Raw genomic sequence first — 25,449 nt, 5'->3', positions numbered from 1 at the left:
TAGCCCCAGCCCAATAAATAAAGAATATTGACCCATCCTGTACATTTCTGTTTTTTTCCGATGACAATTCTCGAGGGTCCCATCACTGTGAGGGTGTAAATGTAATTTCAACTTAGAGAGGGGACAACAAACAGAAAATTTCTTTAGGCTTTTTTTTTTTTGGGGGGGGGACACTAGTAGTAGCACCCAATACAAAACGATAATAGCAAAGGGGGGGCTGGCGGGGGGAGGGGGGGGGGGATGCAGGATCTATGTGGCTGTCAGTCCTGTGCAGTTTGTACGTGGCTCTTGTGAGATGATGAAAGTTCTGTGGGCTGGTGTTGTTTATATTGTGTTGCAGGTAGGTGGTCCGAGCAGTCGGGCTTCAGTAGTGTAGCAGACACAGAGCCTTGGCGCTAAGCAGGTGCGCGCGCTGATCTGTTGTGTTGACAGGGCTTTCTGCCGTGGCAATACCTCTGTTTGTCAGAGTCCTTCAAGCGAGAGTACATCTGCTTTGCTCTGTAAAAAAAAAAAAGAACCTGGTGCTAGTACAGTACATCACAGCCAAATGCTCCTCAGGGCAGAATCACAGGAAGTTGGATTCAGTGTCTCCAAAGCATGCCGGTGTAGTGTATATCCTGACTACCCCGAGCCGGTGTGGAACACAAAGAACAAGCCGCCTTCCCCCAGCATTCTGAAACCTATAAGCTTGCAGCTTCCTGTCCTTGTAAACAGGGATTTCCTGCAGGGTGATTGTGTGTGTGTGTGTGTGTGTGTGTGCGTGCGTGTGTGCGTGCGTGTGTGCGTGTGTGCGTGCGTGCGTGGTATCTCTTCGGATGTGGAAGACATTCACGCTCTTCTCAGAATTGCAGGAATGTTGCATAAAGCACTTTGCAGAGAGGCACTCTGCTGTGGGGGGGGGAGCGTTTCCCTTAAAACCCCAGCCCTGCTGGGAATCAGGTAGTTCACACTTGCACCCTTAAGCGAGGGGCCGATTTGTAAACTGAAAGCTTGTATGAAAATGAGAAGTGGGGGGGGAAGAAGAGCAAATTGCCACGAATCACAACCCCCCCCCCCCCCCCAGCCTGTAAGGCAACACGCACACCAGGCCAGGTTACTGCATAATTGTACTTGCGGGGGGGGAGATGAAAATGTCGGGGGCCCCGTGGCTTCTGGCCCCCTTTCGTCAGACACAAAAGCTGCTTTGTTCCCCTCTCCGTGCCTGCGAGCGGCGGTAGCCCGCGGGCGGCGGGCCTGCGATTCCCGCTTTCGGACCTCTCTGAGCTCGTTTGTCTCCGCTCGTCGGAAGCTAACTCCGGGCTAATCAAAGCTCGTCGCCGCCGGAGGGGGGCGAGTGAGATGTCATCGCCCCGCGTTCGTAAGGCTGAAGGAGCGCCGGGTGGATCTTTGATCAGCGCTCCTCTACGTGGGACCGAATGTGCTTCGTTTGTTTTTACGGCGTGATCCTGTCGCGCCCGAAACTTGTGACGACTCCCTTCATGATAAAAAAAGAACACGGCAGGTTTAACTGTAAAGGTACGATGCGGTCCATAGCGTAACTCGCCATGATTAAAGCATGGAGCTGTTGAAACCGGCGTTTCAGCTTGGCGAAGTTATTCCGTTGTGTTGTCTGCTTCCTCGGTCCCCTCTCCCAGTGGCAACGACATCCTGTCACACCATTGCCACAGACACCAAGCAGCAAACAAAAAGAGCTAGCGCGGAGCTGTGAAAATGTTATGAATGATTTATTCCACACGTCGTCGCTAAGCGTGAATAGCGCCTGACAACCCCCTGACAGTTTGGTTATTGTTCTTTTTGTTTGTTTTTTTGTGTATTTATTCATTCATTTGTTTTGTTTTGCTTCCAGATTCGATTGACGACTGTCCCAGTAACTGCTTCGGGAACGGCGACTGCGTATCGGGAACCTGCCACTGTTTCCTTGGTTTCCGGGGTCCGGACTGTGGGAGAGGTAACCCCCCCCCCCCCCCCCCCACCCCGTCCCTCTTCCCTCTTTTACCCCTCTCACCCCCTTCCTTCACATCTCTCCACCTTGGTCTTTGAAGCGAGCATGTTACAGGGATTATAGTTCAGGGATGTGAGATAAGCTGACCCGGGCTGCTGTAGCGGCTGTTTGGCTGGACCTGCCGGGACACGTCTAGGGCAGTTTGCTCTGGGTTTGACCAGCGGAGTCATATCAACACTCTCCCTGCTGGTCATTTTCCATTTTCACATATTTACTGACTTTTTCAGAAAATATATCTCCAAATGAATCTATTTGAGAGTTGGTCTATATATATATAAAACCCTCTCTCTCTCTCTATATATATATATATATATATATATATATATATAGATATATATGCACATTTTTATGTATGTGTGTGTGTTTTATTTTATTTGTTGTCTCAGTCTTTTTCATGTCTGTCAGGCCTTAGCTTGGGCCTGGAAATAATGAGCTCGTAGACGAGCCTCCCTGTCGGCCCCAGCCTCCGCCTGCTGGAAGGAGCCTCGAACCCCGCCGGGATGGCGGAGGGGGAAACCGGAGATCCTTCCTCTTCCCTCTTTTCCTCTGCTTCTTGGGAGGTTCCCGAAATAACGCGATCACTTTCTGCGCCCCGCGTGTGCGCGGAATCCGTCTTCGCGTGTTTCGTGTTTTCCCTCGAGGAACCTTTGAGGGGGAAAGGCTGCACCGACGCACAGAGAGTCCCTTTGACGATCTTAGCGTCAGACGCGTAGGAGTGTGTGTTAGGGGCCCGTAGTCACTTATTTATTTGTTTGCTTTTTTGTTTCCTCCCTGTCCTCACACATCTGCTGTGCGGTGGATGTGATTGATCTGCACCGCTGCATTGATTTGTCCCTTTCCAGTTCAGCAGGATTCAGTGCGGTCATCAATTTGGGGGAAAAAGCCCTCCCGTCCTCTCCCGAGCGGCGGCCACCTTTCCTCTTTATCTCTGTGTGCTTGTGTCACATGTCACGCTTCTAAAAACGGATTTAATCAAGCCTCCGCGGGGGTGACAGTTTCCTTTTCTTTGCTCAAGATCATCTGTAAATAAACACGCATCAAATATTTATGAACAGTTTCAGCTGCGGCGTCTTCATAGAGCTCTTCTTCTTTCTTTTCTTTTTTTTGTCTCCCTCCAAGAAAAAGAAAAAAAAAAACATCTACATCAATCCTTAAGCTAACATGGGGCTCAAAACATGAAATGCTGCCTTACCACTGGTGGTAAGAGTGTGAGGCTTGTATTCAACTTAGAGTAGACTCATAAGGATTCCGTGGATCTCCCTCTTGTGATTGGTTAACGTTTCATTGATGACTCATCGCCCGGCCATTTCAGAATGTTTTTTACGTCTGGCTGTTTCAGGGTACAGAATGTGCAGTACAAGACCGTTTAACTGGATTTTACTGTAGTGGGTGGTCACTAGAAAAGACATACATTCAATGTAAAGCATTTTGTCTGGGAGACAGCACCACAGGCCAGTGTGTGTTTGAAGCCCTCAGTCTGTGGAAGTCATTCTCATAAGTGTGTGCGTGTGTGTGTGCGTATGTCTGTGCGTGCGTTTGTGTGTGTGCGCGCGTGCGTGTGTGCGTGTGTTCGTTCGTGCGTGTGTGTGTGCGCGCGCGTGTGTGCGCGTGCGTGTGTGTGCGTGTGTGCGTGTGTGTGCGTGTGTGTGTGTGCGTGCGTGTGCGTGCGTGCGTGTGCGTGTGTGTGTATGTCTGTGCGTGCGTTTGTATGTGTGCGCATGCGTGTGTGTGTGCGCGCGCGTGTGTGTGTGCGCGCGTGTGCGTGTGTGTGCGTGTGCGTGTGTGTGTGTGCGCGCGTGTGTGTGTGCGCGCGCGCGTGTGTGCGTGTGCGTGTGCGTGTGCGTGTGTGTGTGCGTGCGTTTGCGTGTGTGCGCGCGCGTGTGTGTGCGTGCGTGTGTGTGTGTGTGTGTATGTCTGTGCGTGCGTTTGTGGTGCCATGCGTGCATGTGTGTGTGCGTGCGTGTGTGTGTGCGTATGTCTGTGCGTGTGTCTGTGCGTGCGTTCATGTGTGTGCGCGCGCGTGTGTGTGTGTGCGTGTGTGTGCGTTCGTGTGTGCGCGTGTGTGATGTCCTCTCCCCACAGCCTCCTGCCCGGTGCTGTGCAGTGGGAACGGCCAGTACCTGAAGGGCCGCTGCGTGTGCTACAGCGGGTGGAAGGGTCCGGAATGCGACGTTTCCACCAGCCAGTGCATCGACGTCACCTGCAGCGCCCACGGCAGCTGCATCATGGGAACCTGCATCTGCAATCCGGGCTACAAGGGCGAGAACTGCGAGGAAGGTGATGCGTGCATTAGCAAGCGACATAACTTTGCAGGGCGTTCCGATCGTTCATCTGGCGCTCTGGCGCTTAGCAACTTACCATCCGCACAAGTCGATGGAGTCATACTCTCACTGGGGTCGGACAGGAAAATGATGGATGATATCACAGCCTAAATATGTTTTTGATATGAGTAGTTGGATTCATGAAGTGATGCAACGTGCACTGTGAAAGATCAGATTTCACATATTTCGGAGGTTTATTGTTGCTAGGACTGCGGGTAGCGTGGAGAAAAAAAGAATGATTTCTTTTGTTTGACTTGCCAGGAACAGTGATGAGCTGTTGGGCCCGAACATTCCCAGCACTTCCCAACTCAAATGCCACTTTTCTTTTCCGAGAAACGGAATGTACCACAATACATTGGAAAATGTGCGGGCTTTTCAGAAAATAAACTCATGCAAGTATTTGACAGTTGTGAAATTAAGAAAAAAAAATCTGAAAGAAGCAGTAATTAAACTCCATATATGGCTCTCCCACCCCCCCATACCCCCCCACCCCCTCCCCCCACACCACTACCAGGAAAACGCGTCCGGGTACCAGACAAACCTTTCCATGTCCCGTCAGCCAGATTGGGGGACGGGAACGTGTTTGGCTCTAATCCCCTTCCTGAAGTCCCTCCGCTGCAGCCTCTCTGGACGGATTAGGGGACCGCCGATAAGATTGAAGTTGCCATTGTTTTTGTCAGCTCTCGAAGATTCTCATTTCAGGATGAAAAATGTGTGGGGGGGAGGGGGGGGGGTTTGTGATGAATGGAGATATCTGGCCCCCGCAGCCCTCCTCTCCATTTTGGCTGGAATGGCGGTCATATAAAGGGGAGAGGGGGGCAGGAGGGGGCACTGTAAGGGTTTAAAAAAATTTATTTTTATGACTTTCATTTCCGTTGACCTTCAGCCATGGTGATTAATTGCCAGGAGAGGCTTTGGTGTCAGTTTGCCTGTGAACTGTGTGCCGTAAGCTTAAGCCATCTGCTATGGGATGTGTTTGCCTGATTATAGCAGCCATTAGGGCTGTGATGTCACGGTGAAGGAGAGCTGTCACAATATGGCCCGCGGACGGCTCCATCGCCTGGCCCTCGCCCGCCATATGGGGAACGGGCGCCGTCGCCAGCTTTTGACAAAAGTAATTAAATAAATAAATCCGGAGACTGCTACTCGGGACGGGGAATAGCCTGGAGGAACGCTGTTCTGGCAATCGTTCGTCTACGCAGATTTTAATTATGCCGTTTGGAGACATTTAGAGTATAACTGCATTGTAAGGTGTGTTGCACTTCCCTTTCAGGGGTTTTTGTCTGTTTTCCCCCTCCTTTGGTGCTGAGCTCACAGATCTGAATTTTACTGTCCGTGAATCCAGACGGCGTGCGCTGAAACGCCTCATGTTACACCCCCCCCCCCCCACCCACCCACTTCAGTGGAATCTCATTTCTGGGGTTCTGGGGGAGCTTTAAGGAGAATGTCAGTCATCCCTCAGATTTACCTGCATTTAAATCCCTATCCCTTCCACCACTTTAGGGTATTATTCACACTCTTCCTGTTGTCATTTTTCGTGTCACGGCTACAGTAAACGCTGACCTCTGGCGGTAAGGCTCCCGCCATCTCGCCATCTCTCCGTCTGAGCTCTGAGGCCGTGCCTTGCGTGACGGGCTCCTCTCTCGCTTCTGCTTTCAGTGGACTGCCTGGACCCCACCTGCTCCGGGAGGGGCGTGTGCGTCCGCGGGGAGTGCCACTGCCTGGCAGGCTGGGGCGGGCCCGGGTGCGAGAGCGCGCGGGCGTCCTGCATGGACCAGTGCTCGGGCCACGGGGCCTACCTGCCCGAAACTGGCAGCTGCAGCTGCGACCCCAACTGGACCGGGCACGACTGCTCCACGGGTGAGTGTGTCAGGTGGCCTACAGGCACCAAGGCCCAGTGTTACACCTCTCCACAGGTGAGTGTGTCAGGTGGCCTACAGGCACCAGGCCCAGTGTCACACCTCTCCACAGGTGAGTGTGTCAGGTGGCCTACAGGCACCAGGCCCAGTGCTACACCTCTCCACAGGTTAGTGTGTCAGGTAGGCCAGTCTTACTGACATACGGTGTCCAGGCCCGGGGCCACACCTCTCCTCAGGCTCAGTCCAGTCGTTCCCTGTGTAGAGTGCAGGACACAGATCCTCAAATCTGGCCCTGGAGGCCAGTACTGCTGCTGGCTTTATTTTCTACCTGATGTTTCATTCATCATTTAATGCCACTGATTGGCCAGAGATTTAGCTAACCTGGCGTCCCGGGCATAAATCAGTCCTGATTAGAGGGGAAGAATGGAAACCGGCTGTACTACTGGCCTTGAAGGCCAGATTCTTTAGTATTTGAGTGGTAGAGGGAATCCTCTATAGGTGTATGAGTGTAACTGCAAGCAGTGCACTACAGTGAAGCCACGTAATGTGCCTCTGTTACTACAGGGCATGGAGGATGGAGGTACTGGGGCTTCCGTAAACAGTGAGACATGTTCGTTCATTTGTTTGTAATCACAGGTAATGCTCAAATGAAATGGCTGACTTTCAAAGGCATTTTCAAAGAGACTGAATTTGTAAGAGCTATAACTTCAAGGGGATATGAAAGGAACCAGTTGACTTGAACCAGTTATTTTTGTATTCAGCGCTTTGTTTTCATTTCAGTATTTGTTCATAACTTGCTTTTTTCGTTTCTCGTTAGGAACGGTAAACATTGGTCTTTCTCAGTGCCTTCCATTTCCCAGAATGCATTGTTATTATTGATAAACGTCCTTCTGAGTCATTATGCCTTAAAATAATGTGGAAAGCATTTTTTTTTTTTTTTTAATCTCTCACTGTACGATTTGATTGGCTTATTATAATGGCCAGCCAACATTCCGGAGAACTTCTCAAGAGGTGAGTACTGTGACCGAGAAGAGAAAGGGAAGCGTTTCTCACAAAAGCAAAAGTTATTCGTATTGATGTGATTTAGCAGAAACTTAAAAAGCAGCAGAGGCTGCGGTTGACACCTTTCCTGTAAAGGACCCACCTGCGTGTTACTGAGCAGATGGCGAGAGAGGAGGCATCCCTACTAAGCTTCCAGGGACAGACGGGGTTATGGCACCCCTCCGGTTTCAGTGCTGGGGCTGGTCGTCAGATGGTGAATTAATCTCCTTCCCGATCGACACGTCTCTGAAAATAGCAAAGAAGGATCCTCCACTTATACTTAAGATGCAAGATTATGTCCGCCTCTTGACTTTTATTTTGATTTTTTATTTTTATTTTTTGCCTGTCGCTTGCCTGAGACTGATCCCTGCAACCAAGATGGCCTGTGACACAGAAAAGCAGTATCTTCTCACAGGCAGTGGGAGATCAGGGGATTATGGGTATTTTTTATTTTACAGCAACATGAGCACACGCTATATTTAGGCTTCAAGACTCCAGTCTTCAAGCAATAAACGATCGACATTTAACCCCTCACATCCTCGATTGACCACGAAACAGTGACCTATCGGTTATCAATATTGCGCAGATAAATAATTAAAGCCTGTGCTCGGGACTTTGGCGGATTTTTGGCGTTGTGGTTTTAATAGCCAGCCGATTTATCAGAACAAAGTGCGATACCAGAGACAGGGAAATGTTGGAAATGATTTCAATAAAGCCAGAGAACGGTTGGCATTTAGTGCTGTGAATGGCATGTCACTGTTAGACAGCCTGACCTATCAGGTAATCCAGGGGATTTGAGGAGCGCGCTCAGTCGGTGGGAGAACACTGAGCTGTAGTCGCTCCGCGTTCGCCGTGTTGCTTCAAGCAGTGGATCAGCGGCGACCCGGGTTTCGGTGAGTGGTAGCCGTGGTTACGGCAGTGGGGGGGAGTGGTAGAGGGAGGAGGGCGCTGCTGTACGAGGTGGGTTCTGCTTGAGAACTCTGAACTCCTGCAGCACCCCCTGTGGTCCGGAGGACTGCAGCGGCAGTGTGTAGCAGCCACCTGCTTCTCTCATGGCTCCTTTTGCACCGGAAACGTTGGCGCTGTCAGAAAAGCATTGACTTCCCTATTAGCTGACATGGAAGTGATCTTTATGTCTGCCTATAAGACAGTGCTTAGTTCAGATTACAGACTTTCGGTTTGTATATTTTTTATTTCCTAGAAGGCTATTGGTACCTTCCCACATTACTCCGAGCCAGAGTATAACTCACACCGAGTTGAAGTTGCAGCCAGTTTTGTGACAGATTTTTGCTGGGAAAATTTGGCATTGCCCCAGCCTTCATACGCAGCAAGAGCTTTCTGTGAAAGCAGTGATGATGGTGACATCATCACACCCACTGTCTTAATTAGTGCAGTCTTCCTGCCTATTCAACTGTGAACAGACTGTACCACTTGTAATGAAGATCGTCTTCGCGAGCGCTTGTCACATAATATTCTATCTGGCCATTGCTTCCTCTTCAGTCCCGGCTAAACGGTTGTGTTCTTGTATGTTTGTGCGTGCGGTTCTGGGAACGGTCTGTGTTCTGAGCTCTCTCTCTCCGTGCACGTGGGGAATTCTCCTTCCTCACGGGGAACAGACTAGGAGGGATCAATATCTGCCTCGGTTTGTAACCCCCTACTGTCTTTTACGTGCACAGAACATTTGCTCATTTTTCCATTTGACAGCCAAGTGACAGTAAGCTGAATCCCTTAAATGTGCCCATTAATTGTCAGGCTTAAGAATTAATGTTGTTTTGCTGTGCAACTCTGGCTCACATTATCCCAAAATAAATTATTGATTGATGTGCAATAAGTGTACATTGATCATCACAATCGCTTACACATTTCTCAAGCTCGTCCTTTCCTCCTGTACTCCCTTGACGGTACTGGAAAGTGTGTGTGTGTTTGTCTCTGTGTGTTTATGCACAGTGTGCATGTGTGTTTGCACAGTGTGTGAGTGTGTGTGTGAGAGAGGGGTGTGTGCATGTGCGTGTGCATGTGAAACCTGGACTATTTTCAGTGCTGCTGAGTGGAATATTATTAAGACGCTTCTAATTGGAAAGTTGCATGTCAATCTGCACACAATTTGCCTAATTCAAGAAAGGCTCGTCCAATAATTGGGAGGGAGGGAGAGATGTTTCTTTATATCTTTCCAGAAAGACTTTCTCTCACTCAATTTAATTTCTAACAATGACAAAAGACTGCTGGATAAACTGTAATTGACTCATTAGTGGGCTTGAATTGACTGAACCAGCAGTGTGGCCAAGATCAGCCAACGGTGCAAAGCTACCGTTTGTCTCTTTAGACTTTGTCTGAAACTCAGCCAGCGAGATCCAGCAATGCATCATGGGAAATGTCTGTGGCAAGCGCGGCGGCGTTTATGCTTATTATACGAATGTCTCGGTTCACCAGTCTTTTGTTAGTTATGTATTTTTATTTTTATTTTCTGTTTTTCCCACTGTCTGTGTTTCAGGGGATGTCAGGCTGCGATTGTTCGCAGGGTGATCAGTAGACATTGCTTTCGGGACGGCCGCGGTCAAGTTGTGACAGCCTGTATTGCAGTGCGGTTTTTGTGCTAATTATCATTGGAGGAAAAAAAAAAAAGAACGTTACAATTTGCTGCTGACCCCTTGACTTAAGTTAATTGTGAAGCCTTCACCTCATTGTGGGTTCGGATTTCTGCGATTAAGCGTGTAATGTAATCTGACGTGCTTCTGAAAGCGAAGCCTGGACGCGTCTCTCCTTCCTTCTCTCCTTTCTTCCATCCTTCCTCCTCCCTCCCGTGTCTTTTCACAGGAGGCGGACGGAGGCCTGGGTCAGCGCGGGCCCATAGAGCCGGTGTCCGTCCATTGTAATGGCCTTATTAGATCTGTATTGTCAGAGGGGGGAATCGCCCCTGTGAGGTGCAGGAATTTTCCTTTCAGCCGCCATCAGACAAGGTAGCGGAGCGTGGCGGCTTCACCCTCACAATAAGCCTGTGAATGATCTCTTTTCTTCACACGTGCTGTCTCTCCCCCCCCCCCCCTCATTCCCTGGCTGTCTCTCCCCCCCCCCACCCCTGCCCCATTCCCCGGCTTTCTCCCACAGAGATCTGTGCGGCGGACTGTGGCGGCCACGGCATCTGCGTGGCGGGCTCCTGTCGCTGTGACGACGGCTGGATGGGCGTGGGCTGCGAGCAGAGGGCGTGTCACCCGCGCTGCAGCGAGCACGGCACCTGCAAGGAGGGGAAGTGCGAGTGCAGCCCCGGCTGGAACGGAGAGCACTGCACCATCGGTACGGGAGAGAGTGTGTGTGTGTGTGTGAGTGTGTGTGTATGTGTTAGTAAGAGTGTGTCTGAGTTTGTGTTTGTGGGTGGTGTGTATTTACGTGTGTGTGTGTGTGCGTGCGTGCGTCTGTGTGTGCGTGTGCATGTGTGTGTGAGTGTACGTGTGAGTGTGTGTGTGTGTGCGTGTGTGCAAGCGTGCATGAGTGTGTGTGTGGAGTGTGGGCATGTGTGTATGAGTGTGTGTAAGTGTGTGTGTGTGTGTGTGCATGGTGCGTGTGTGTGTGTGTGTGTAAGTGTGTGTGTGTGTGCATGGTGCGTGTGTGTGTGTGTGTGTGTGTGCATGGTGCGTGTGTGGTGGGTGTGTGTGGTGTGTGTGTGTGGTGTGTGTGGGTGGGTGGTGGCAGCGCTGGGGTCGCGTTTGGGGTGATAAAGTGGGAGCATGCTCAGATGCATTTGCGGAGGTTGTGTGGCATGGCATGGGTTGTGGGTTGAGGCTTGACACGATCTATGTGGGATGCGTGTGGTTGTTTATGGCGTGCCTCCGTTTCCCTTCATACCTCCCTTCTTCTCATCCTCCCCTTTCTATTCTCCTCTTTTTCCCTTTTGCTTGCTGATTTCAAAGGCAAACAGGAGTGCGGCGGCTGGAACGGCGTTCTTTTACAATATCACATGACCAGGGAGGAAAAGGGGGAGGGGCCTTGTTTTTGGTCTCAAGAACTCTCGTTTAATTTCTCCCAGAAAGGGCATTTCCTGCTCAATGCGTTTTTATTAATTTATCATCTTTCTAGCTCTTAGAAAAAGTATGAGGTTGCCATGGTTTCATATGACCCCGCCTCTGGTTGTCCGCCTCATGGTTTAATCCCGTAAAATGTCCAGAATGACGCACCGGTGAGCAGCGCCGCCACCTGTCCGGCTGATCAGCGCGGGGATCAGCACCGCGCAGAAACCCCCACAACGCGCTTATCGCCCGTCACCACGCGTCTCCTGTCAGTCACCACGCCGCTAGGTGTCTTCGTTTATTCATTTTATTTTATTTATTTTATTTATTTTTGTGCGAGGGTTCAGCGGTTTGGTGTAAAACATCGTCTGTGACGAACAGGCGTGTCACGCTCGTGTCTGCGCTGAGCGGACCGAGCGATTCTCTCCACTTCTCCGGGCAATAGTGCCAGGAAAAAAAAAAAGAAAAAGAAAAAAAAAAGCGCACAGCTCACAGGTTTTCCCGCTCTCCGACCGTCTGCTCAGCTTAAGCTGCTCAGTTAACACTGCTCTGCGGATGGATTGAGCCGAATATTTTTAGCATAGCGTATAGCGGTGTGCGAGTCACCATTTTCTGCACAGGTCTGGCAGCTCTGTGTGTGCGATCCATTTGTACATGTCCGTACGAACATGGAATACATAGTACTACATTCAAATAAATCATTTAATAATTAAAGGTACTTCACAATATATGGTAAAACATTCTTATTACTGTTGCTTTCACATATTGCAGTGTAAATTTTTTCCAAAAACCTCACACATATGCAATATTTTGATGCATATTCAATGTCTATAAGAGTAGACATCCATAATGTGCATGGGCTGTTGCCTGAAGTCCGTGTTTTCATTAGATTTTTGTTCTTTGTGTCATTTCTAAAGATACGTCTTCCTGCAGACAAATCGAAAGGCCAAGTCCAATGAAAGCACTCACTCTTAAAGGGATATTTAAATTTCTGGAGTTTTTTAAATGTACATTATTTCATTGTTATTTTCATTCTATGTTTTGATCCGGGCAGCTTTTTGTGCGGTGAAGGGTGTTTTACATGTTTACAGAAGTTGTGATGAACTGTCAGCTTTACAGTGGCATGTACTGGAACATTTGAGTATTTGTTGCTTAAAGCAAGAAAATACACTACGCTACTGAGTATATCCTTCATATCACAAGGAAACTGTCCGGGCCAATCTGAAAAATACTCTAAAACTGAAATAACGTATTTTTTTTAAATCCCAGAATTAGAACTATGCCTTTAAGAAACTCTGTTTCCTAGAATGCCTAACTTCTTGCTGCCTTTCTTTTCATTTTTTGCCTATACTTTGTCCTCTCCCCAAAGAACTTTAATGCACTGAAGCAGGTTGTCAGAAGTGCTTCTTCGTCATCGCCATCTTCTTGTTTCCATCTGTAATGTGTCCTAGATTACCATACTGTTTATCACAGTCCTGTGAGGTGTGGAGCCTTGTGCGAAAGTGGCACCGTCCTTCCGCACATCTTCTAAACGAGAAACCCTACACCTTTAAAAGAAGAGAGGCGAAAGAGCTGATGAAGGAGAAGAGTCTCGGTCATTACGAGGACGGCTCGTTCCAAAATTAGGCCGAAGAAAGATCATTTCTCTCGAAGGCTGGCAGGGACCCATTCAGCTGAAGCGAAGTCCTCGTGAATAATAATAGCCTGCATGCTTAATCTTCCACGTGTGCATTATTGATATTACTGTCATGTGCGTCATGTTGACGTGGATTCCGCGCCTTGGAGTTCCTCTGGCTCTGGGTGTTCGTCCTTTTAAAAGTGCAAAAGATCACAGTCCCGCCTGAATTTCAGTGTTTAATAACGGAAGAGGCACGACGTGTGATGGGAAATACGAAAAACGAAACGCGTCACACGCAGGACGCGCGTCAGGCCGTGATGCGGGGCGTGTAAAAGGAGGATTAGCGGGCGTCGTCCTCCGCGTTCTCCGCGCTCGGCGGCGGGCGGGCGCGCGCGGGCGTGCGGACGATGGCGGATCGGCGTCTGCATCCCGCTCGCCGGCGCTCACCGTGGCCGGTGTCGTCCGAGGGATTTGAAAGGCTGCGGAATCCAATCTGCCTTTGTTGCAGAAAAGCAATGAAACGCGGCGATGCTTTTGGCAGAGCGGGATTTTCCGCTGATCCCTGGACTTGGTAAACAGAAATGTATTGAAATGATCTTTCTCTTCCTCCATCTCTTCCTCACTCTCTCTCATTCACACTCTCCTTCCCTCCCTCCCTCCCTCCCTCCCTCCCTTGCTTGTTTTTGCGCTCTCTGCATGCGGCCAGTCTCAAGACTGTTCTTATCTCTCCCTTTTGTAGTGTAAACCGACTAACACAGCCTAGCCGTCTGCCGTCTGTAGCGGAACGTGGCACTGTCCAACCCTCCCTTATATGTGTTGTCTTTTATCTCCCCGAAGCTCACTATCTGGATCAGGTAGTGAAAGGTATGGTCTTCCTCCTCCTTCCTCTTCATATTTGGTTTCTCCCTCCAGAGCCGGCTCGGCTCGGCTCGTTCACTAAGTCCGTCAGTCCATCCGTCTTCACGTCCGCCAGTCCGTCCGTCTTCACATCTGCCAGTCCTCATTCGCCCCGCCATTAACACACCATCTTCTCCTCCTCTTCCTCCTCCTCCTCACCTTCCCCACAATCCAAGGACAATGAGATTAAAAAGAAATCAGCGCCTCCAGTCTGTGCCTTGTCTCCAGGGTAGGGGTGTATTCAGTCAATTCTGGAAACTAAGTCAGACTCGGTTGGCGAATTGGGAAATGGCGCATATTGTTCTTTGTCAATTCCTGAACTGAACTTCGAATTAATTTCCTCATTTGACTGAAAATTGACTCCGACTGTACTGCGGTTGCCAGCGGTTTTTTAATTTATTTATTTTTGTTAGAGTAAATTAGCGCTGGCTCTTTTCGCGGGAGACTGTGTCCCCCCTGTCCCGCTCTGAGAGGGCACTGTGCCGCCCTGCTGTGTGGCCCAGCCTTGGTGGGACCCCTGTGTGGCTCCCCTTGCAGATCTGTGAGGGGGGGGAGGTGTGGATAGGGTTCAGTTAACTAGCGCCATGCATAATGTATGACCTCGCTGCTGGGAGCCGGGCCCAGTAGGTGCTGAAGCAGCATCCACGCTAATTAAGAGGGTTCAGGGGCTGAGGTGGAGGGGTGGGGGGAGTGGGGATTGGGGGGGGGGGGGGGAGAGAGAGCTTGCGCTTCTCTTTTTCTTTCCTCGTCCGTGGTAGTGGACCGGCCCCACGGCGGGAGGCACTGCCCCCAGTGGAGCCGCCATGGCGTGGCAGGCTTCTCTTTGGACGGGCGTGCCCTCTCTTCGGAGGGCCGCCAATGGAGATGCATCGCAGCCAGCCGAGAGAAGAGAGGGAGATAGAGAGAAGGAGAGAAGGAGTGGGGGGAAAGGGGGGAGAGTGGGGTAGAGGAAGAGAAGAGACAGAAAAGGGAAGAGAGGTTTTTAATTTTTTCTATACTTGTAATAAGTCTCATCAGCCAGCTCTGCCACACATTAATCACGAGGCTTCTTTGCTAGGGTGGGGGAGGGAAAACCTGCCGGTTAGCAGTATCAGAAGTAGGGCAGTCCTGGTTTTACCATTTGAGCTTTGAACTGTTGTAACAGTGTGGCATGCTCCTTGCTGCTGTCCTCGAGGGCCACAGTGCCCGCAAGCTTTCAATCGTGCCGCTGCAGGGGTGTGGATCTCCGCGGCCCCCCCCCCCCCCCAGGTCTGCAGACTGGGGCCCCTGGGCGTTAACCTCACCACGCTCGTGTTCCTCTATTGTTGATCTGGAGATGTTTTCAATCCGTCAGACTTACGTGTGCTGAAGTAACAAGCAGCTATTCGGTAGCACAGGGCTGCCCAACCCTGTTCCTGGAGATTCCCTTTCACTCAAACCCTAACAGAGCACGCCTCGTTCAACAGCTAGAGATTTTATTTAGTAGAATCAGGTGCGCTTTGGTTGGAGTGAAAGCCTACAAGGACGGTAGATCTTCAGGAATGGGGCTGGGCAGCCCTGGTCTCCAGCAGCATTTTCTCTCTGAGTTGCCTCGTTTTTTTTGAAGAGTAGCAGGCTAAGCACTGCGCACAGCCCTTGCTGCTGTACCACCGAGTGAAGTGTTGAAAACGACGCTGTGTTCGGCATCTTCAGTCGGTGTGTTGGGTAAGGCGGCCGCTGGGTCTCAGAGAGACCGGGCCCAGCCCCGTCAGACCTCTTTCCTCCTCCACGCCCCCCACACCCCACGAATCCGCCCCCGCTACCGTCCCGGCTGACAGAACGGGGGCAGAAGGAGAGTTCCCCACCCCGGCCGCCTCTCTAATGTAAAAACGCGACTCGGTGGGGGATCGGGGGAGGGGGGGGGGGGCGTTCTTCTCTGTTTGCGTCGAGGGGGAAGATCGGATCGGAAGGTAACAGATAACTGGCGAAGGAGGGGGTGGGATGAAAAACAAGCCGCCCTTATCTCTGTCCTTGGGAAGAGGAGACTCTGAGCCACACTTTGTCGCTTTGGATTTTTTCACTCTCGGGGTCATGTGACTTCAGCACCTCTCTGTTACTACTGCTACTACTGCTAACACTACTACAACTACTACTACTAATAATAATAATAATAATGATATTACCACTACTACTATTTAATAATAATGACAATAATAATAACGAATGCATCAGTAATACTCTTCTTAGTACATTTCTCTTGTTTTGACTTAGCTTAAACCTCGACAGACAGACCTGTGATACGCTTTCGGTATTATCAAGGCTAATTTAGCATCCACTGCTCTGCATAGATTGAATTTTATCTGCAGAGAAAGGGGTGCATTACTTTGGAAAACCATACAATCCTCATACTTTGGGGATTTTCAGAATGAGCGTGAGCGCTGCCTTACCACACAAAAAAAAGGTTTTTGTCTCTCAGTGTTACGGGCACAGTCTGCTTTACTAATGAGGAAATACTGACGCGATAAATCCCTGCTCATTGATTCTGTTTCAATAGGGAATGACAACAGAAGATTCAGAAACTCGCGTATCCGATTAAACCACTTCCTCCACTTCCTACTTCCTCTCCCAAATTGCTGTGGGAAAGTGTCTTTAAATTTGGGCATCTTTGGGTAGTATAGTATCTTTGCCATCGGACCCAACTGTAGATGTAAACAGCCTCCATTTCCTCTTACTGTTACACATCTTGGTCTCTTACCAGCATTGTGTTGTCTGTGTTTTGGGCTAGCTCTCTTATTTGCTTGTTAGTGTTTAAATCATTTGCCAACATAACCTTGTTTATTTGTCTTTGCTGGTGCAGAGGGCTGCCCCGGCCTGTGCAGCGGTAATGGCAGATGCACGCTGGGTAACAGCGGCTGGTACTGCGTGTGCCAGCTGGGCTGGAGGGGCAGCGGATGTGACACGTCCATGGAGACGGCCTGTAGCGACGGCAAGGACAACGACGCAGGTGAGGACCGGTCGGACGCCGTTGTCGCGCAACGGCGAGGAGAGCCCGAAAAACCTGCAGACACTGCGGCCCTCCTGGTCTGGAGTTAAACCTGCAGACACTGCGGCCCTCCAGGACTGGAGTTAAACCTGCAGACACTGCGGCCCTCCTGGTCTGGAGTTAAACCTGCAGACACTGCGGCCCTCCTGGTCTGGAGTTAAACCTGCAGACACTGCGGCCCTCCTGGTCTGGAGTTTGAAATCCATGTCAGATAAAGATATGCAAGGTTTTTTTGTCTGTCTTTTTTTCTTTTTTTTTTTTCCTTTCCTGACTGCTTCATGTGGGTAAGTATGGACATGTCTTTGGCTCTCTCAAGTGTGATCAAAATGGTGGAGCCAGTTTGCTATATAAAGAGTCATGAACTCTGCAAAAGTGGGGAGTGAGTTTTGTTTGGTTAAACAAGTGTTCTCTGTTTATTATTAGGTAGCTCTGCAGTACTTCATTTATTACAGTTCAAAGCTCTAAATATCACTGAAGGACAAGGTGAAAACGGAATTGGCTGGGGTTTCTTTTGGCACTTGTTATGCGTCATCGTGGACAAACATGGTAGGGAGCGGAAGGTGCTCTTATATTTTACCGTTTGACATTTTCTGGAGAACTCTACCGATTTAAGCTGAACGCAGGTCTGGAGCTGTGTGAGGATTCGCAGGGCTAGCTTGTGAAAAGCATCTCGGGCGCCCATTCCGTACAGCGGCGTCTGGCTGAAGGGTTTCAACACCTTCTGAGTGCTGGTCACAGCTCGCGCTTCACTGGGGAAAGACCGTTTGCTCTAAAGATGATGCCACTGACTGCCTTCTTTTTCTTTAAATAGAAAAAAAAAAAAATAAATCCAGCATTATGCGCTGGCTCATCTTTATTTATAGAGGGTCAGTTTATCGGCCCAGAACTGTGCAAAGAACCAGACCTACGGCGGCTCAGATGTTAAAACCCCCCCTACAGGGGGATTGACTAAATCACGACAGGGCGGATATTTTTAACTTCCGTCGGACCAGATAGGACGCAGAGAGCGGTGTCTAGCGACCCAGTTCATCCCAGGAAGGGTACTCTCCGCAGCTGCTGTGCGGCGTTTGAACTGTTCTGGCTGGATTTGTCGAGGGGACGGAGCCATTCAAAGCCAGAGCTGCTAACGGCCGCTATCCTCCCGGGGACATGGCTCTTTATAACGCTTAAAAATTGTTTTGCCTTTTTTCTTTTTCTCTAAATGAGTAATTGCTACCGGTGGTAGGTGCACTCAGTTGTAGCCCTACCTTTTATGAATTGGAAAACACGATAAATAATTTCACAAGTTCGCAGGGGTGTATGTGGTACGGCAAGGGAACTGTGCCGAGAAAGCTCTTGGTGCAGAATGTTCTGGAACATCCACAGTTTTTGCAAGTATTAGCTAATGTCTAGGCTGTTTGAGAGACAGTCAGTGATTTTTGCTTGAGGAGCTGCTGGCAAGTTTTGCTTGAGGGGCAGTTTGTGAGTTTGCCTGAGGGGCAGTTTGTGATTTTGTCTGTGGGGCAGTTTGTGATTTTGCCAGGGGTGGGGGGCATTTTGTGATTTTGTCTGTGGGGCTTTTGGTGAGTTTTACCCTCCCGTGTTCCCCCTGTACAGATGGCCTTGTGGACTGCATGGACCCGGACTGCTGTCTCCAGGCTTCCTGTCACGTGACCTCCCTGTGCGTGGGCTCTCCGGACCCGCTGGACATCATCCAGGAGACCCAGACGCCCTCCACGCAGAGCAACCTGCAGAGCTTCTACGACCGGGTCCGCTTCCTGGTGGGCAGGGACAGCACGCACATCATCCCCGGGGCCAACCCCTTCCAAGGCCGGTTAGTTGCCCCGGAAACCAGGACCCCACCCGCCCGCCCGCCAGGGTTCCGCGAATATTCCATCTCGGATCAACCAATTCAGGAAATGAAATGAATTCAAATGCACTTTATTAAACTCAAGATTCCCCCTGTAGAACATTTTCAAATTAGATTTATTTTCGAATTCATTTCCTAAATTGGCTGAACTGAAATGGAAGTGATCCCCCCAGCCTTGGCTGCCTGTCACAAGACACTTGATTCCCTTATAGCCTTCATATAGCCCACACTTAATGCATCATCTCCTGCCATTTACAAACAGTGCAGGGTTCCCATGGTTTAAGTCAAGACACTTAGGCTATCAATTTTTTATGTAATATTTCTTTGACGCAACAGACAGAGAATAATATGTAGAATACCACCGATCATAAGCAGTTTTTTTTTGTAAATCATAAGCAATGAAAAAGTAAGAAAATCACAGCGGCACAGCGTTATGTCTAACCTCAGTTGGTTACCGCTGAGTCCAAGTCATTAAAGTATAGTCAGTAATAATGCTACGTTTAAATAAAAAGCCTGCTCTTTATTTAAAATGGTGAAGCACATTTTACCTGAAGGGCAACAGCGACTACTCTGAAAACCTGTTTTCTGTTTGCTTCAGTTGCCTTTTAAAAATGAGTCAGAGCTTGACTCTTATCTGAAGATTCATGGAATCGGTAGGTAACTATTTAAAAAAAAAAAAAAAACCCAGTGAAAGTTTTTGTACTTCCACAGTGTCGTGCCACCCAGTCACTGGTTCTGACAGCGCTTATCTGCAGTATAAAGGCTAAATGTGTCCAACCCAAACCCAGAAGGTGTATGGAGATTGATGCTGTTCTCTGTAAACACATGCCGGTGTCACCTGTCACTGTAATGACGGGAGCAGGGGCCTGACAGGTAGACACAACATGCAGTCGTACAGAGGAAAGGGGGTAGAAGAAAGATTTTGGGATATTCACACATATAAATATATAAATAAATAAGAAAAACTAAATCATATTAGTTGCATGGTTTCTGCACTGCTTAGCAGGCAGAGAGAGAGAGAGCGAGGGAGGAAGGGAGAGAGAGAGAGAGATACAGCCTCAGGACTGGTATCAGAGAGGCTGTCATATTATCATATTCACCGAGTCCCATGTCAGATCGGGGTGCCTCTCCCTCTCTGTCGTAGTTTTTTTTTTCTTCTTTAATCGCGGCCCGCGTTCCCCGGCACCATATTTACATCTGCGTGTCTCTTAGATACATTTTCTCTCACCCTCTTTTAAAAAATAAATTAAATAAATAATTGATATCCTTCATCCCCCCATCTGACAGACAGACAGACAGACAAACAGACACGCACGCACGCACGTATGCGCGCACGCGCACAAAAAAGAAAATAAAAATAGAGAAATACAGCGAAGAGAACACAGACTTCTGGTTCTGTTCAGAAAAGCAGAGGGGAAAAAAATCACAGGAATAATAATTTAGAGAAACCTCAATCAAAAAAAAAGAGGAGGGTTTTGATCATTTGGCAAGAGACCCCATTATATGCTGAAGCCTGGTCTCTGTGAAGGGTTTTTTTATTTCATTTTTTTTTTCCTCTTCCCGTAGGCTGGAAAATAGGATGCCAGAGAAGTGCCGGGTTGGTGTAGCTCTATTTTTAGCCCAGCGTAGCTGATGGCCTGTCCGTCCTGTGAGGAGCAGCGTGTGTGAAGTGCCCGTTCTCCCGCGGATGCTCTTCTCCGCTCTAATTTGTCACGCGTCTCAGAGCTTCGGCCAGGGCCCGTGCGTCATTAGCCAGAGCGCGTTCCCTTCATACGCGTTTGCGCCTCACGCCATGTGCTGTTAAATCCCGGCAGGGCATTTTCTGTGCACCCTCTCGTGCGCAAATGTGCACAAACGTGCACGCACACACAGGCACACAGACACACGCACGCAAACACACTTTCAGGTCACCCTCTCATGGGCAACCACACACGCACAAACATACATATGCACGCAGGCACACACGCGCACAATGCATTTACACGCAGGTGCACGCACACACACACACACAGACACACACACACGCACACGCGCGTGCACACACACATACTCCTGCGCACGTGCAGGTGCATACACACACACACCCACACACGCGCATGCACACACCCAGCTGTACTATACAGACTTAGAGAGTCAGATCTCACTCTCTCATACACACACACTCTCTCTTATACACGCACATATCACACATACATGCTCGTGTGTGTGTGCTTGCGCGCATGTGTGTGTGTGTGTGTGTGTCTGGTCTCTCTTGTTATAAAATGATTCATAAATAAATTAAGGAGAAAAGGCGGAGCTGAACCGGGGAACATAAAGACCTCAGCTCACCTGAAAAAGAGGGAAAACCTCCCTGATTGTTCATTATTTATGACTGTTAATCCCGCCGACCAATAGGAGCAGTTATGATCAGGGACCTGGGGCAGAGAACAGGCTCCTGGGTAAGATCGGAGCCCGAGTCTTCGCTGGAACACAGACACCCCCTCACCCACCCCATCCCCCCCCCCCGTCTCTTCTGCCCTTATTGATTGACTTACCACTTCCTCTTGCTGCTGGTGCTGTTTGAACTGCTGTCACTGCTGTCTTACCACAAGGAGCGGGCCAATGACATGGCCTACAGCAACCGGTGAAGCCCACAGGCCCAGTCACATGACTCCTCAATGCCAAATCAGACATGATAGGACATGTCTACTGGTCTCACTCTGTTGAATTGACTTTGTCAAGATTTAAATCGACTCTATTAGTCGATTTAACTATTTTAGAAGTTATTTTACTGACTATTTTGCAGTGGTTTGCTCTTAATTCTAGTTTACAAGTTTATTTATTTAAAAGGAGGGACCTTAATGCACATTAATAAACATAATGTCAAAATATTCAGATTTAGCCGTAAGGGCTAATTTTCAACTGTAGTGCCCGGGCAAGTCGATGGAAAAACATAAAACACAGGTCATGACATGATAGCACATACACAGCAACTAATAACCATCATTAAGTCCCCAGCAAGCACACAGCGACACTTTGAGCAGATAGAGCACACATAGCAGCATATAGCACCACATAAAGCATACACAGCAAACGACACGTTGTGTATGCGGCTCAACACATATAGCTCATCTCATGCATCGTATTTAGCAAACATGGAGCGCTGACAACACGGCATTCGCCAGTCAGAGCTCTCAAACGGACTCGTATCCAACCCCGTCAACCTGTTTGTCAGCAGGCCTTTTAAGTCATCAGTAGTAAGGTCTGCGTGCACTTGTCTTTTAAACGAGTTCCATTATTCCTTAGCTCATTCCTTTAACACCGAGCGAAGTGTGGGAGTACATAAAATGCCTTCGGATTCAAGCAGCGCTCGCGTTAAGTAGCCCGTTTCCTGACGCTGAGCGCGTGCACTAATTGGCTAATGCATATTTCCTTCACCTGGAGTGGCTGAGGTTCGGGGTGGCATTTCATTAGATTCCGTTTACCTGACCATAATTACATAGAAAAGACTGTAAAAAAAAAAGGGACGCCAGGGCCACATTCACAGTTTACTGTAACAGGCTGTGACGTGTTTGTTTGGTCTTCATCGGCCCACTTGTTACGTTTGCATTGCTGGATTTATGTTTTTTTTTTTGTTGTTGTTGTTAAAACAGACTTGTTTGTTTGTCGTGTTCGCGAGACGGTCGCAGTGCACATGTCGGTCAGCCGCCTGGCGTCTGGAGATGAGTGTGATTTGTTTGGGTGCCGTTGTGCAGAACAGGCCGCCCGCTGAACAGTCCTGCGCTGCTGCGGTGGCGCCGTGTTGGTGTCATTTTAAAAAAGCGGTGGTGCCATCCTTTTTTTTATTTTTTATTTAAATTTTTTTTGACCGAGTAGACAGGCCAGGCAGGAAGGTAAACATCGCATTTGTTTGAGGATTTGGGCTGGGTCTCCGTGCCGTGGCTGCTTCGGTAATCTCGCCCGATGTGAAGTCTCTGGAGCGGTGTGTTCACGGCTCCTAGCTCTGGCTCCCGCTGTATTTGATGTCAATATTTAAATCATTTGTCTCGACAGCAGTGAATCCCCTCCCCTTGGGGTTTGATAAGGCAGGGAAGAGAGTTCCTGTGTGTCTGTCCTCCAGGTACACACGCACGTACACACGCGCACACACAACAATCACACACTGAGCACACAGCACACCCACACACACACACACAGAGGCACCCACAGTTCACCTTTCAAATAGGAATTTCTAAATTAAACTGACAGCATGAATAATTAAATGCAACAAAAGGCAAGGCAGCATGTGTTTGCTCCTCAGGTAATGCAGAGTAAATATAACAGAGATGGAGCCTCATCTCACAGCCGTGGGTCTGTGCACCGTCTCTGCCATTTTTACAAAGTAATAGCACTCAGCCAAGGTGTCCTGAAGGGAGAAAAATAGGACTAAATTAGCATTAAGCACGTTTCCCGGGGACTGGGATATTGCAGGTGAATGATCTTGCCTCCAGTAAGGGCACTGTGACATCACAAAGGGCACCTGCTTACAAGACCAGTGTTAATTGGCTCCTGGGCGGGGAGACAGAGAATGAGCAGGGGGCAAATCGAGCAAATGGCGTGCTTTGTTTCTGGGGCACAAAAAAAAAAAAACCTTAATTGATGTTGCATACAATGGATCTCACAATCACTGTGGTTCAGGTTTAATTGAAGAGGTGAAGCACCGTCACATTATGTTGTTTCTTGGAGCTAAGGAGCTGAAACGTCATCCACACCACGGCGTGCATAGCAATGAGCTACTTTGTGTTGCTGATAGAAGGCAATGTCCCATAAGCCTAAAATGCATAAATGGACTTGGCTTTTTTAGTACAGTCCACAAGTGTACATAAAATCCATTTGTGTTTGTAGTTTTTTGCGATTAGATGACGAAGGACCATTTTAAGGTCTCGTTTTTAATTTGTACAGAATCTTGTAAACTCGCCTCATCTTTCAGAGTCTTGGGAATCCTCCGCGGGTCCATTGTGCGCAGTGTAAGCTGAAAGGAAGGGCAGTTTTCTGCTTTTTGATTCAAATCAAGCCCAGCCGTCACACCAGCTCCCCGCCCCAGTGGAGGGTCTCCTAGCTCTGATATGCTAGCTGTAATTATGAACCATCCTCTCCGTTTATGGCGTCTTTGGGAGCTGCAGAGCTGTTTTCCTTGTGCCTGTTGGTATATTTTGGGCGTGCTACAGAAAAGACATTAGTCATTGTATAGTAAAGAGTGTGTACATCTTTTCAGGTAAAATATTCCAGAGTAATTTCCCTAAAATGATTATTGACATCACAGAAGTGGCACTACAGCACATAGTTGCCCTAACATTGTTTTAACTTTTGTTGCAACTGAATACAATAGAAATGTCCCCTGAATCGTAAAAAAACGACGCTCAGCGCATGTGTTTCGTCCATCTGCCAGCAGGGGGTGGTACTCTCATGACGAGGTTTAATTACTGGATGTGTCTGTCCCTCTCCTCAGCCACGCCTGTGTGATCCGGGGACAGGTGGTGACCTCGGACAGGACCCCCCTGGTGGGCGTGAACATCAGCTTCATCAACAACCCCGCCTACGGCTACACCATCACCAGAGAGGACGGCAGGTGAGATGGTCCGCTCAGAGCTGGCCCCGACCTTGCCCAGGGGCACGTTGCTAATGCAGTTTTTACATTATGCGGTGTTTTTTACTCATATCACAGTGTTTCACCAAAACCACAGAGAATTTCAGTCCTGTTCAGTCCTCTCTTAACACTCCAACCCAACCCCAAACACACACATTTTTAACCCCCCTCAACCTGGCAAACACACCCCCATCCTCATTTACCTTTTTTTTTGCTCGTATATAAAGTTTACAAATCCAGCCCTCAATTTATAGCACTGAAATGATAAAAATGATCTGTCCTTAAACCGTTAACGGGAGCCTTTACAAGGTTCTATATTCCGTCCCCCAAAATGAACTGATATCAGTGACCTACAGACACACCAGAGCTTCAGGCCTGGTACATTGCACTTAAAGTGGAGGTCACCTTTTTAGTACACGCACGCACGCATAAACAACCACAAGCACGCGTGTGCACACACACAAAACGCTTTTCAAACGCCTGTTGATGCAATATGCTGTGTTTCACTTGCTGGATTGCTGGGAGCAGTGCTACAAAGGTTAGCCACAGAGATTACAGTTTTCATCTCTAGCCATGTGTTTTCCCCTAGGAAAGGACTAATTAATTCACAAAGACACTGATGATGTCTGTACAGTAACACATTACATATTCATATTGTTTGTACGTGACTGATCTTATTTCCAGACTTGCGGTCTGTTGGATACCCTGGTGTTTATTATGTTTTTGTTTCCTTTAGTCACATTAAAAGATGTGAATAGCTCTCTGAACTGGGCCATAAAAAGCTAATGCCATCTCTGCTGATACTAAAAAATAACTGCACTTTAAAGCTTTCCCGTGTCTTGGTACAGTAGGCGCACAAATTCGATCATAAAGATTAAGTATGCTTTCATATCTCTTAAGTGCTGAAAATGTGTAACTTTGAGCTGGTGCAGTTGGCACTGTTGAGGAGAGGCTGAGGTGAAGTGGTGCCATTTGGAGGGACCAGCTGTGTAACAAATGGAACAGGAGTGCCTGCGGGTTCAAATCCGGTTGGCTAAAGCCAGCACAAGTACCGAGGGTGGTGCTTGCAAATTATTCACTGAAATCCCAGCATGTGGACCCAATATTTGTTAAAAAAAAATTAATTAATGAATTTAAAAATATATATATATATATGTATGTATATATATAATTTCTTATGCGCCATGGTTCGTCCTTTGAACTGTCAGTATCCTGTTTCATTTAGTTACAGTAGGAGGAATGGGGGAGCTTGCAG

General features: G+C 48.7%; 1 protein-coding gene across 1 annotated transcript in view; it reads left to right on the top strand.

The window, feature by feature from the left end:
* The window catches only part of tenm4 (teneurin transmembrane protein 4), a 213,317-nt gene that overhangs the window by 128,692 nt on the left and 59,176 nt on the right, over window positions 1–25,449 (top strand). The window contains exons 12-19 of the mRNA XM_064301632.1: window positions 1,847–1,948; window positions 4,085–4,279; window positions 5,983–6,183; window positions 10,329–10,514; window positions 13,680–13,706; window positions 16,555–16,701; window positions 18,337–18,553; window positions 24,057–24,176. Coding sequence (XP_064157702.1) covers window positions 1,847–1,948; window positions 4,085–4,279; window positions 5,983–6,183; window positions 10,329–10,514; window positions 13,680–13,706; window positions 16,555–16,701; window positions 18,337–18,553; window positions 24,057–24,176 — 1,195 coding nt within the window. The remainder of the gene's footprint in view (window positions 1–1,846; window positions 1,949–4,084; window positions 4,280–5,982; window positions 6,184–10,328; window positions 10,515–13,679; window positions 13,707–16,554; window positions 16,702–18,336; window positions 18,554–24,056; window positions 24,177–25,449) is intronic.

This window comes from Anguilla rostrata, chromosome 12, assembly GCF_018555375.3.
Source record: "Anguilla rostrata isolate EN2019 chromosome 12, ASM1855537v3, whole genome shotgun sequence".
Classification (NCBI taxonomy): Eukaryota; Metazoa; Chordata; class Actinopteri; order Anguilliformes; family Anguillidae; genus Anguilla; species Anguilla rostrata.
This window is presented reverse-complemented; position numbering and strand designations above follow the sequence as displayed.